The sequence below is a fragment of the Frankliniella occidentalis genome, unplaced genomic scaffold, assembly GCF_000697945.3.
Source record: "Frankliniella occidentalis isolate FOCC.00 unplaced genomic scaffold, Focc_3.1 Scaffold97, whole genome shotgun sequence".
In the NCBI taxonomy this organism is placed as follows: domain Eukaryota; kingdom Metazoa; phylum Arthropoda; class Insecta; order Thysanoptera; family Thripidae; genus Frankliniella; species Frankliniella occidentalis.
In genome coordinates, this window is record NW_026267226.1 from 857,671 (window position 1) to 868,489 (window position 10,819).

A 10,819-nucleotide genomic window follows, 5' to 3' on the forward strand; every position below is an offset into this window, starting at 1 on the left:
CCCCGCCCTCCCCGAGCCGTCTGAAGGTAACAACAAGACACCGCGAGCACCGTGGGGACCCGAGGGACCCCCATGGGGGCGAGGGCGTCGTCTGCTCTCCGTGATTATACGGCCCGCAGCTCGCCGTCAGTGTCAGGGGAGGAAGGGCCGCGGGCGGGGATCAGCTCGCTCAAGCACCGCGGCGGCGATCCGCGCGCCCAACCGCATCATTGCATTTTGGCGTCGTCGTCGTTTCCTTGACTTTTTCTTTTTCGTCTTTTTCGCGAACCGCCGTGGCTTGGAGGAGACGGAGAAAGACGTGGAGGGGGCGCGGGAGCACAATCTATCGCGCCGCTCACAGAAAGGAATCAGATTAGTTGAAAGACGCGGCGCGGCGGCTGGCTCCGTTCGGCCGCTACGCCCCATTTGGGGCTCGCGGCCGCGTGCGGCTGGAGGGGGCGGCGGTGCGGCGGCGGTGCGGCGGCGGTGCGGCGGCGGCGTCTGGAGCTGGAAGTAAACGCTGATCGTGTGAAAAATACCCGCGGGCCGCGGTTTATTCGGATTCGGTGGGGCCAGACGGGAAGGCCGCCGCCCGGGCCACGCGACGGCCCGCGGCTCCCACAGCGGCGAGGGCTCGGCACGCCAAGCCCGGAAGCCGACCCCGCCGCCGAGCCCGCGCACCGCGGACCCGTGGCGAGCCATAGCCCTTTCAGCGCGGACATTCCTGCACCCGGGAGCGGGGTCGGTGCGGCCCGGAGAGAGCGGCGCCCTCCTCCCCGTGAACGCCCTGCCCGGCCCTGCTGCTGCTGCTGCTGCAGCCTCAACCGCCATGACGGCCGCGGGAGTCACGCCGCGAGCTGGACGAGGAGGATTACCCCGCATTCGGTTCCCGATGAACACGACTCGCGATTTAGTCGCCTGCAGAGACGGTGTCAGTGGGGCGCGCAGCAGCGCGTTGGCCACGCCTCGCTCCTCCTCCCCGCCGTGGCAGGTCGGGGCCCTGGACAAGGTGCTCAACACACTCGCGAGACAAGAGAATGGTACCCGCTGCAGTCTGACTCTGGCGGGGCAGGGCAGGGCAAGAGGGCAGCAATGTGCTCTGACCTTTCTGCCCCGGGCCGACGGGGCCGACGGGGCCTCTGCTCTGCAGCCACCTCCTCGTGGAGTAACCCGGAGTGACTGGCAGTGCAGCAGTCACGCAAAGATCCACGCCGAAGGGGGAGAGTCCGACAGAGGGGGATATCGCCGTGTCGGCGACTCATGTGCCCTTTCCGTTTGCCCTACACAGGAAGCGGGTGCGCTCGCTCAAGGAGAAGGCCCAGAAGGACGCCGACAAGCTCGCCAAGACGTACGCCAAGCTGCAGCGGCGCGCGGACAAGGAGCGCGAGCGCGAGCAGCGGCGGCTGCTGGAGGAGCGGCGGCGCATGCAGGAGGACGCCGTGCAGGCCAGCGAGGAGGCCGCGGCGGCGCACAACGTCCTGGCGGCGCTGCGGCTGCGCGCGCTGCGGCCCGGCTCCGTGTCCAGCGGCGGGGGCCGCGGCGGCGCGGACTCGCAGCGCTTCTCGCAGATCGTGGCGCCGCCGGCCAACCCTTCGGCTGCGGGCACGCTGCTCAAGCGCGCGGGGGCGGGCGGCGTGCAGAAGCGCGTGCAGCAGCGTCAGCGCACCACCGCGAGCCAGGCCGGCGCCGGCGGCGACTTCAAGGTGGGTCAGGTCGTCGACGAGGGCGGCAACCGCTCTACCAGGTCGCTGACGGGGCTCCGCTCCAGCTCCAACATCCTCCTCGTCGGCTCGTACGAGAGCCCCGCCGCAGGTGAGACCACTGGTTCTGGTTCCCTTGTCGAGCAGCCTTTGCCTAACATGTTCGTTAATGTTTGCGTCCTTCTAGTGGGCAAGCGAGGCAAGATCGCGGACGTGTTCGACACGGCTGGCGAGCTCGGCGCCGCCCCGCATGCTCTCCTCAGCAGGTCTACGTCGCAGCCCGACTTCCTCCACAACTCGGACAGCGGCCTCGGCGACGACGTCCCCCTTGTGGAGCCGCCCAGCATTTTCGATCGTCCGGGCTTCGGCAGCGTCGCCTTCCGGTAAGTTCACGAGCAGCTAGCTAGCGGTTCCAGCCCAGGGCAGTATGAGCGTCCCTGACCTCAGCGAGGCTCACTGCCACTCTACTTTCGCAGGGCGTCCGCCATCACCAACACGCTGAGCACGCTGCCGTCACTCCAGGACAAGGACGACGTCGATGACCACGACCGCGGCTTTGGTGGCGCCTCCAGCGAGCGGTCCGACGGCCGGTCGGACGGCCGGTCCGGGTCGGAGGGCCGCGCCGAGGACTCGAGCATCGGCAGCGCGGGCAGCCTGGCGCAGCGCAACCAGCACGCCTCGCAGCTGCAGCTGCACCAGCTGCCCTGGGACCAGTCGGACCTACCGAGCGGTGAGTCCGAGACTTACTCGAGACAATGCGAAAGCCCGCGGACGCGTCTTAGAGTTTAGCCCGGACATGTATCGAACTTTGTGATTCCAGATGACGACGACGACGTCGATCCCCAGTGGTCGACGGTGCAGCTGTTCCTCATCGCATCCGGCTTGAGAGAGTACGCGAGTCGGTTTATCTCTGAGCAAATCGATCTCGACGCACTGGTGCTCCTCTCCGACGAGGACCTCAAGACGTTGGGACTTCCCCTGGGGCCTCGCAAGAAGTTGCTCAGAGCCATCGACCAGCGTCGGGCAGCCTTAGAGAACCCAGGGCAGGTGCTGGACAGCCGTCTCTGAGACAAATCACATTGCTCACGCGTCAACTGTGAATGCAAACGGCATAATCCGTATTGCATAGAAACCAAAGTAGGAAACTATCCTTTTGTGAATAGTTTATTTTATAAATACCTATAAGCAAGCAAGAGAACTAAATGACTCAGAAAGACTATGTGGCACAATGTTGAATCAATTACAAATTTCTCACCTCATTAGCTTGAAAAACCTTGTAAATTGCCAATATGTAAGACACATATCTGACTCAATGCTTGAGTGTGCATATAAAACAAAGAAAGAAAGTGTGTATTTTGTAAATATCAAGTAGTTTTAGATTACATCCAATCTGTTCGGAATTGTCGATACTAAGCAAAAAAGGAGTTTTGTTGTGTATCTCTAGCTTCAAATAACTTGGCTGTGTAGTGCAAATGTCCAAATTTCTTTCTAACTGTAAAAGACGAAAGTTGTGTGAACTGAGGTCTACAGCCTCAGATTGAGAGCATGTAAACTTAAAGAATGGATGCGGATTTCTTAGGAAGCAGACACAGTCAACCGAAAACTTTTTGGAGGTCACAAAAATTATTGTAATTCAGCTTGTAAACAAGTTGTGATCCAGTCAATGTCAATAATTGAATTATAAAAATAAAATTTAATTTTGTTGTGACATAACGGTACATGACAGCCATGAAGTATGAACATATAAAAACTCACACAGGATACACAAGCTCACCTACAGATAATTTATGGAACAATTGACCAAAGTTTACAATGGGTGGACAGAGAACTGTATCAGGTAGACAAAACTTCACAGTGGTCCACCAAGAGTCAGCAACAGGAGTAACAAATAGGACGACAGGATTTCCATTGGAACCAGTCTTAGAGGTTACATACACAGTCTCTGTAAAAAAATAAAATTGGAAGCTGATGATAGCAAAAGGACCTGAAAATAGACAGATTTAACTCTAGAAAAAAGTATCAGGGTTGTTACAGACCGTGAAAGTCAGGGAAAGTCAGGGAAAGTCAGGAATTAGAAAATGGGTCAGGAAAAGTCAGGGAAAGTCAGGAAAATTGAGAGAGCAGTCAGTAAAATTTATCCATTTGACTGCCTTCGTGCAAATGAATGAGGGAAAATGCGTAAAATTGACGCTCGAGCTGTGCACTGCCATGGCAGTGGCACTTGCCGGGCCCTGCCGGCGCAGCCAGTCGCCGCTTTTGTGCATACTCTTGTTTTTAGTGAAATTTTCCCTCCCGTTGTTCGGAATACTGCCTACTTTCTTGCCTAAAAAGTCAGTAAAAATCGGGATTTTGGTCAGGGATAAGTCAGGGAAAAGTCAGTAAAATTGAAAATCCAGAACCTGTAACAACCCTGAGTATGTACTTACTGCAAATTGCATTTGACCCACAGAGCCAGTGGACTGTTGCATAGATAGGTAGGGCATGAAAAATGAAACAAGCCTGAGTCAAAATGCCTGAGAGACTCAAGAGAACAAGCCGCATCTACAAGAAACATAGAAAACAAATCTTGTCATCACAATTTTTTTTTAAAGGACAAGGACCACCATACACTTACTGTTGTGAAGACCACATAATACATAAGGGTTGTTGGCAACAAAAACAATAGTATAGTGAATGTAATAGTTCCAACAAACAACTGATCGGGTGAATATTCACATGAATCTACCCTTTCACGCAGAGGATTGTGTTTTGTTCCCAGGAAGAGTCTCCATAAAGCCCTTAAAGCTGACAACTGAAGGTAATACACTCTGTTAAAGGGGAAAAAAGACAAGTACTTAGAATAAAAGTAAAAAACATATTTCTGGTGTAGAAAAGCGTAAAGTATATACCTTGCAGCATAAACATAAATGCAGTATATATGAAAGCTAACAAGAGCTAAGAGGTCTGAAAGGATCGCAGCTTGAAATGTCACCCCGAGTCTTCCCAGCACCAGAAAGATATTAAACAGGAGCTCCAAAACTGGCTGGGCTACAGCTAATAAAAAAATAACAGATTTAAAAAATTGTGAAACATTTTTTTTTTAATTTTTAAAAATTACTAAGCTTAATAATTGTACTAACACAAAAATATCCACCACAATTTGATGTGGTACATAAAGAATTGGCCCATCATGAGATTGAAAGGTCCATTCAATTTTAATCCAGCAGGAGAACCAGAAAGCCATTGCAGGAGATACTGAAGAGAATGCACAACTTCCTGAAAGATCAAAATACTGTTTACTTTAGCATCCAGCCACACTTAGCATTAAACGTATAAGAGAAAAATCTTATAGCTAAAACTCACCTTGGCAATTTTTAGCAAGTAATCAGACAAAGGGGAGTAAATTTCCATGTAGTCCATTAAATATAGAAGAAAGACTCCAGCACATATATCCACTGCAGTGGCAAGAAAGTAGTTGCCCACTTTTAGAGATACCTGATAAACACAAATCAATGGTTTCAATAAAAATGAATTAAAACCTCTACAAAATTAATACATATGTAAAATAATGACGTACCTTTTTTTGAATTTTAAGGGACTTCACAGCCCATGCCAATGAGTTTAGAAAATCATAAAGACATACTCCTAAAGCAGAATACTGGAACACTGGCTTAGCCGTTGACACAATGTAAAGCAAAATATTAACTATGAAAAGAATAGGAATATAGAGTAATTGAAGAAAGTCCCAAAATTGTTTTCTTTTGTCTTCAACTTGCTTCTTCAACAAACGAGCCAGCACTTGGAATTGATCGCTACTAGTTGCATGGTCACCATTAGACAAAAATATCAGCTCCGAGTGCATGAAAACTTGATCATCGTACACTATTATAACAATAGAAGAAGAAATGTCTTGAATTTTACTATTTGCTGATGGCAATAACTGGAAGGTATCATTTGAAAGCTGAATCGTGACTCCACTCTCACTGTTAGTTGCGGTAAATAAATCCAAGGAAATTGAATCGACATTGCTTTGACATTCACCAATTAAGACATAATCATCATATTTCCTCTGATGATTTGTAGGAAAAGGCTTGGACTCTATACCTAAAACAAAATGACTTGTTGACACATCTCTGTCACAGTTTGAATTTTGAACAACACCGTACAATTGGCAATGCTTCTTCTCGTATATCGAACAAGGTAAAAATAACAGATCTTTTCCCATAATTCAGAAGATACTTCTGACATCAAGTGACATTTTCTATTTGTTCTTTCAAGGCAAAAATATAGTCACGCCCAATCCGGTTCAAACAAACATAACATAGGTTATGTTTACAAAGTCGAGTCCCGAACAGACGACAGTCGAAAAAGACAATGTTTTAAGATGGCGGACAAGTGTTTTCTCGTTTACTGACGCAAATTTTGACTTCTCCTTTGGACACATCTGCGTTTTTCGGCTGTGTGTTATCGCTCAATAGACTGCCGACGATCTGCTCTTATCATGTGATAGTGATTGATGAGGAGGGCGCGCGTGCTCCAAGCATCCTCAGTGGGTTTGGACGTTCTCTCCTGCTCTGACGTCCCAACGTCATGAGTGACTCCGTCGACGGTGACGATGTTGATGGAGCCTTGGATCCACGAATTCAGGTAAATTGACCATTTTACGTCCTCGCTCTAGAGACAGGTGAGGTGCATGTTGTATGGGGGACATTATTCATCTCCCTCAGATCTTACGTACAAGGTCTACGTTTGCCTTGGCCTGAGAAGGTCAATGCTCTCAATGCGCTAAATGTCATAATTTATTCACAGAATTGCGCTTATCATTGCCTTAAGAATTCCTTAATCATATTTTTGTGTGATGTCATTATGTAATTTATTTATCTATGATGCACTTGGACCGTTTAAATGTCAAACTGTAACTTGTCATTGAACTATTGCTATAACTTGCTTAACATTTGCTCTCCTTTAATTTTAGATTGAACTTGAAAATCTCAACACTGCCACAGATGAAATCAACCGATTGGAAATTGCTTTGGATGTAAGAAACTTGTGTCTACTTCCCTATCATTATTTTCTTTAAAGCCATGCTAACAAATCTTTCACTTTTAGGAAGCCAACACAACATTTCGAATATTGCTGAACGACTGCACAAGAAGATTAAAGAATAAATCAAAAAGTTTAGGGAGTTGTGTTGAGAAAGCTCGTCCTTACTATGAAGCTCTAGAGGTAGCTAGACAAGCCCAGTTGGAATGTCAGCAAGCCGCTGTTCATTACCAGCGAGCTAATGGTAAACTTTTACTGTACACCCATACATTTCATTAATTTATAGATAAAAGTATGCTCTATAGCTTGTTCTACAGAACTAATGCCCTTTTTTTTTCTTTCTTCAGAAATCCATGCAGCTGCTAAGGAGACTGTAGCTCTTGCTGAAGCACGGTTTCTGAGCAAACAACATGAATGGCAATTTGACAATGCATGGCAAGAAATGTTGAATCATGCAACACTCAAGGTAGTAACCATTTTTTGAATAGTTTTGATTTGTTTAATTTCATTTATATGTATTTATGAGTCGCTCTAATGTTTCAATTCTGTCATAGGTGAGAGATGCTGAAACTCAAAAGGCTGAAAGTGGGAGAGAACATCACAAAAGAGCAATGCATTTTAATGCGTCTGAGCAAAAGGTAAATTTTTACAAAAAATAAATCAATTCTTTATAATTGTGTTTTCTCAATGTACTTAGACATGTGTGGCCAACAGGTTCAACAACTAGAACAGCGCCTCCATCGTCACATAATCAAATCACGGCCTTATTTTGATGAGAAGTCCTTCTGTAATGAACAGCTAGCTTCTCAGAAAGAACGGGTAGAAGTCCTTCAAAGCCAAGTCTCTGCTGTGAAAGGGGCCTATGCTGCTTCCCTTAAAGAACTTGAGCGTATTTCTGAAGAGATCCACTGCAAAAGAAATAAAAATAAACAAATTGAAGCAGAACAAGAACCACCTTGCGGTCCAAGAGAACCAGGAGTTGGAGCAGAGCTTGAACCTGTATTTTGTGAAACTCCTGCTCCAAATGATGAGATTTTAGACAATACATCACAAGTTCCTGAAAAAGCCTCAGAAATACAAGCCAATGAAAACCCCATCACTGAAGAAAAGAATGTCTTGGCTTCTGAAGGAAGCAGTCAATCTTCATCACCAGCTAAACCAACCCTATCATCACAACCAAGATCTAACCTTACTGCTTTACCTTTGTTGGATAACTTAACGCAACTGAAGAATTCAAATGAGTCGCCTTTGAATAATCCAAGTCCATCTGTTCTTAATCTACCTGCTTCTTCTGAAATTTTTCATCGAAGCAATACGTTTGAAGATGACTTTGGCATGGAATGTAAGATAGCAAGTGAAAGAGAAGAGGCATACAACCATGCATTACTGAACCATTTGATGGAGAACTATGAATCTGAATTAGACCGCTGTGATATGACAAGTTTGAGTGGCATGTCAGCAGCAACAGGGTCCTCTGCTGTCAGTGAGAAAGATGAAACTGAGTGTTACCTTGATGAGGTTAGTTATCTAATTTAATTTCTTGTCTATTGTTATTTTTGTGAGATCAAAATATATTTATACTGACTTTTTATTCCATTGCAGGAACTGGATGACCTGCCTGAGCAATTTCGTGCTATCTCGATGGATACCTCCCTAAGTATGTCAAGAAAAAGAGATACTACTGGGCGACCATTTAGTTTGCCTGGATCGTCTGCAGGCAGCAGAAACCAATCAGCCAACCAGAGTCCAGTGAAAAACGTACTTTGTACAAACAGCTCTGTACCGAACTCAAAAAGCTGCAACAATATTATGGGCAAAGCAGCAGACTCATCGGTGTTGAACTAAATCTGATTGTAAGTTATTCTTACTGCAATAAGTATGTCCCACCGCTACTGAACCATTGTCATTCAGAGTGAGCATGACTGTGTAGGTATTGCCATTTTATGCTGCCATGACTAAGACCTGTGATAAAATATGTGTAAACTTTTAAAATTTATGCAAGCAGTGAGAATAGTGTGGATCATTTGAATGATTTGCAATATTTTTAGTAACATCATACTATTACTCTCCATGATTTTAATTGCATTCTGCTCAAAATTTATATTCTTCTGTTACACTTTTGGAAGGAAAGGAATCAAAAATTGAAAAGAATTCTTGTTATTGCTATAATTTGTTTAAAACAATCTTACCCTTTTTTATGTACAGCATGTAGAATTTGGTACATAGGAGTTGTCCTACTTTTTTTCTGCCATGAATCACAAGTTATCTACTGCATAGGTGTATCTTAAGTACAAAGAGTTTTGATTTAAGAATCATGACATGTATGTAGGACTTTCATGAACTAGTTAGCAACAGTTATTGGATTAGAGTATGAATGCACGTACTTGAAGTTTCACCTTGATAGCTGCTATCTCTTCTGATCTAGTTAGTCATTTTATCTTACCATTTTCAAAATGATAATGCTTTATGTGAAGACAACGGACTTTAACGTATTATGGAGCCGAGTAAAGAACCTCCTCTTTAAGTCGTCAGACACTGAATTTGGCAACTAAATGATTTTTGTTTATTTTAACATTGCTGTTTTTTTTTTATTGTTTTTGTGTAGGTGAACTTGGTTTTGTTCCTTTTTTATCTAATTTATTGCAACCGTATCAATGTCTTGTACAATTACGCTAAACATGTTTGTGCAGTTCACAATAATACTTACTTGCCTTGAGACTAGTGTTTGGTCCTTTCCTTTGATTGTAAAATGAGTTTTGTTGTCATTGTATTGTGGCAGCCATGTTATCTTTTAATCCCATTTTTGGGCGCAATTTTTGATCTGCCTTTGGTAGTGATATAATGGTCCATCATGTATATGGTGGTAAGGTAGTAGTGCTATTGTGATTATTGTTAATTGTATTTTAATGGATAGACCCTTCATGTAGGACTTTGACTTCCTTGCCTTTGAGTCCTCTACCTTCATGCAAACTGTGCTTGAGATCATTTAATATGCAACTCATTTTCAAAAATTTCTATTTGCCTTTATTATGCTGAACTGAGACATTTACTTTGTGATATCAACTCAAGTGGTTGTGAGTTCTAATATACAAAACCAATTTTTCTTGGTGTAAGGTACTATTTGCTGTAGCACAGTAAAGTTGTACTGTTCAGTGTTCAGTACATTAGTAAAAGCTCAATGTACAATTTGCATGTTTGATATTTCTGTTTATTGTGTTTTATGACTGAACTTATGCTACCATCAAACAGTAAATTTTGCTATTCCTGTAAAAATATAAAATACTGTAGTTTTCATCTATGTGTTGTGACAATGGTTGGTATTTTAAGATTGATCCTAGAAGAGAGTCTAGGGTCATTCACTCTCACATAGTTTTAAGGGACTAAAAGATGAACAAATTCAAAATGTATTGAGATTAGTGGTACTGGGGATTGGCATTTTGCTTGTTGTGCCAGTTGTGCCATCTAGTATGTGATACAGATAGTGAGCGGCTACATTTCGGACAGAAATTGTTATTATTTTTGCTTTTAAAAACCTCTAAAGACATTTTTGTAATTCCATTATCTTGTTTTAAATGCTATTTACCTGTGGAATGCTGAATCCCATATTGTGATGTTGTATTTATTTTTGTGCTGGGAGCAAGTAGGTTTGATTAACTTAATATTGTATGCATTACTATCTTACTATTTGCAAGCATCGTTATTTGTTATAGCTGGTTATAGCTTTAATATTTTTTCTGTATTACAAAATGTATGGAAAGTATCCTCTGAAAATTAAGATTTGTTGAATGTTAATATGAAATATTTTGGAATTTGTTGATGGGTATGGGTTGGAGTCTGGAAAATCGTTTGCTTCTACTTTAATAAATACAATATTTATTAATAAATGCTTAATGAACGACTGCAATGCTCGGTCTCTACTTGTTCTTCCTCATCATGCGTTCTCTGACCTATGGGGCTGCAGGTAAAACGCGTAACCACTGTGCCCGTCAGGTGAGCGCGAGGTAACCGCAGGTAACCACTGTGCGTTGCCATGGCAACATTGTTTTCCTGCTGGCGGAGTAGGCGACCGCCCTCCTGGAGGACTCGGCAGGTGAGCCCCACGGGGGCGCGCGAGGGGG

General features: G+C 44.8%; 3 protein-coding genes across 3 annotated transcripts in view; 2 read left to right on the plus strand and 1 right to left on the minus strand.

The window, feature by feature from the left end:
* The window catches only part of LOC113205344 (pre-mRNA splicing regulator USH1G), a gene marked incomplete in the record, with an annotated part of 53,613 nt that extends 50,237 nt beyond the window's left edge, over window positions 1–3,376 (plus strand). The window contains 4 exon segments of the mRNA XM_052269636.1: window positions 1,268–1,791; window positions 1,867–2,062; window positions 2,156–2,409; window positions 2,500–3,376. Of these exon segments, the coding sequence (XP_052125596.1) occupies window positions 1,268–1,791; window positions 1,867–2,062; window positions 2,156–2,409; window positions 2,500–2,747 (1,222 nt within the window).
* LOC113205346 (phosphatidylinositol N-acetylglucosaminyltransferase subunit Q) lies at window positions 3,353–6,032 on the minus strand. The gene is made up of 7 exons (XM_026420931.2): window positions 5,236–6,032; window positions 5,022–5,153; window positions 4,799–4,934; window positions 4,568–4,712; window positions 4,294–4,486; window positions 4,106–4,220; window positions 3,353–3,621 (listed from the first exon to the last, which is right to left on the minus strand). Exons 1-7 carry the CDS (start codon window positions 5,881–5,883, stop codon window positions 3,431–3,433), a joined length of 1,560 nt encoding a protein of 519 aa, XP_026276716.1. The 5' UTR covers window positions 5,884–6,032; the 3' UTR covers window positions 3,353–3,430.
* A 125-nt stretch (window positions 6,033–6,157) lies between these two features.
* Window positions 6,158–10,605, plus strand: LOC113205347 (SH3 domain-binding protein 5 homolog). Its single transcript, XM_026420932.2, has 7 exons — window positions 6,158–6,305; window positions 6,634–6,696; window positions 6,768–6,945; window positions 7,049–7,167; window positions 7,256–7,339; window positions 7,416–8,219; window positions 8,304–10,605. Exons 1-7 carry the CDS (start codon window positions 6,249–6,251, stop codon window positions 8,544–8,546), a joined length of 1,548 nt encoding a protein of 515 aa, XP_026276717.1. The 5' UTR covers window positions 6,158–6,248; the 3' UTR covers window positions 8,547–10,605.
* Window positions 10,606–10,819: the final 214 nt, after the last annotated feature.

Coding starts and splice junctions, on each gene's coding strand:
- LOC113205347 (XM_026420932.2), top strand. CDS start 6,249: ATGAGTGACTCCGTCGACGGTGACGATGTTGATGGAGCCTTGGATCCA. Junction 6,306..6,633: donor CCTTGGATCCACGAATTCAG/GTAAATTGACCA, acceptor CTTTAATTTTAG/ATTGAACTTGAAAATCTCAA. Junction 6,697..6,767: donor GATTGGAAATTGCTTTGGAT/GTAAGAAACTTG, acceptor TTTCACTTTTAG/GAAGCCAACACAACATTTCG.
- LOC113205346 (XM_026420931.2), bottom strand. CDS start 5,883: ATGGGAAAAGATCTGTTATTTTTACCTTGTTCGATATACGAGAAGAAG. Junction 4,713..4,798: donor ATTGTGGTGGATATTTTTGT/GTTAGTACAATT, acceptor TTTTTTTATTAG/CTGTAGCCCAGCCAGTTTTG. Junction 4,487..4,567: donor ATTTATGTTTATGCTGCAAG/GTATATACTTTA, acceptor CCCCTTTAACAG/AGTGTATTACCTTCAGTTGT.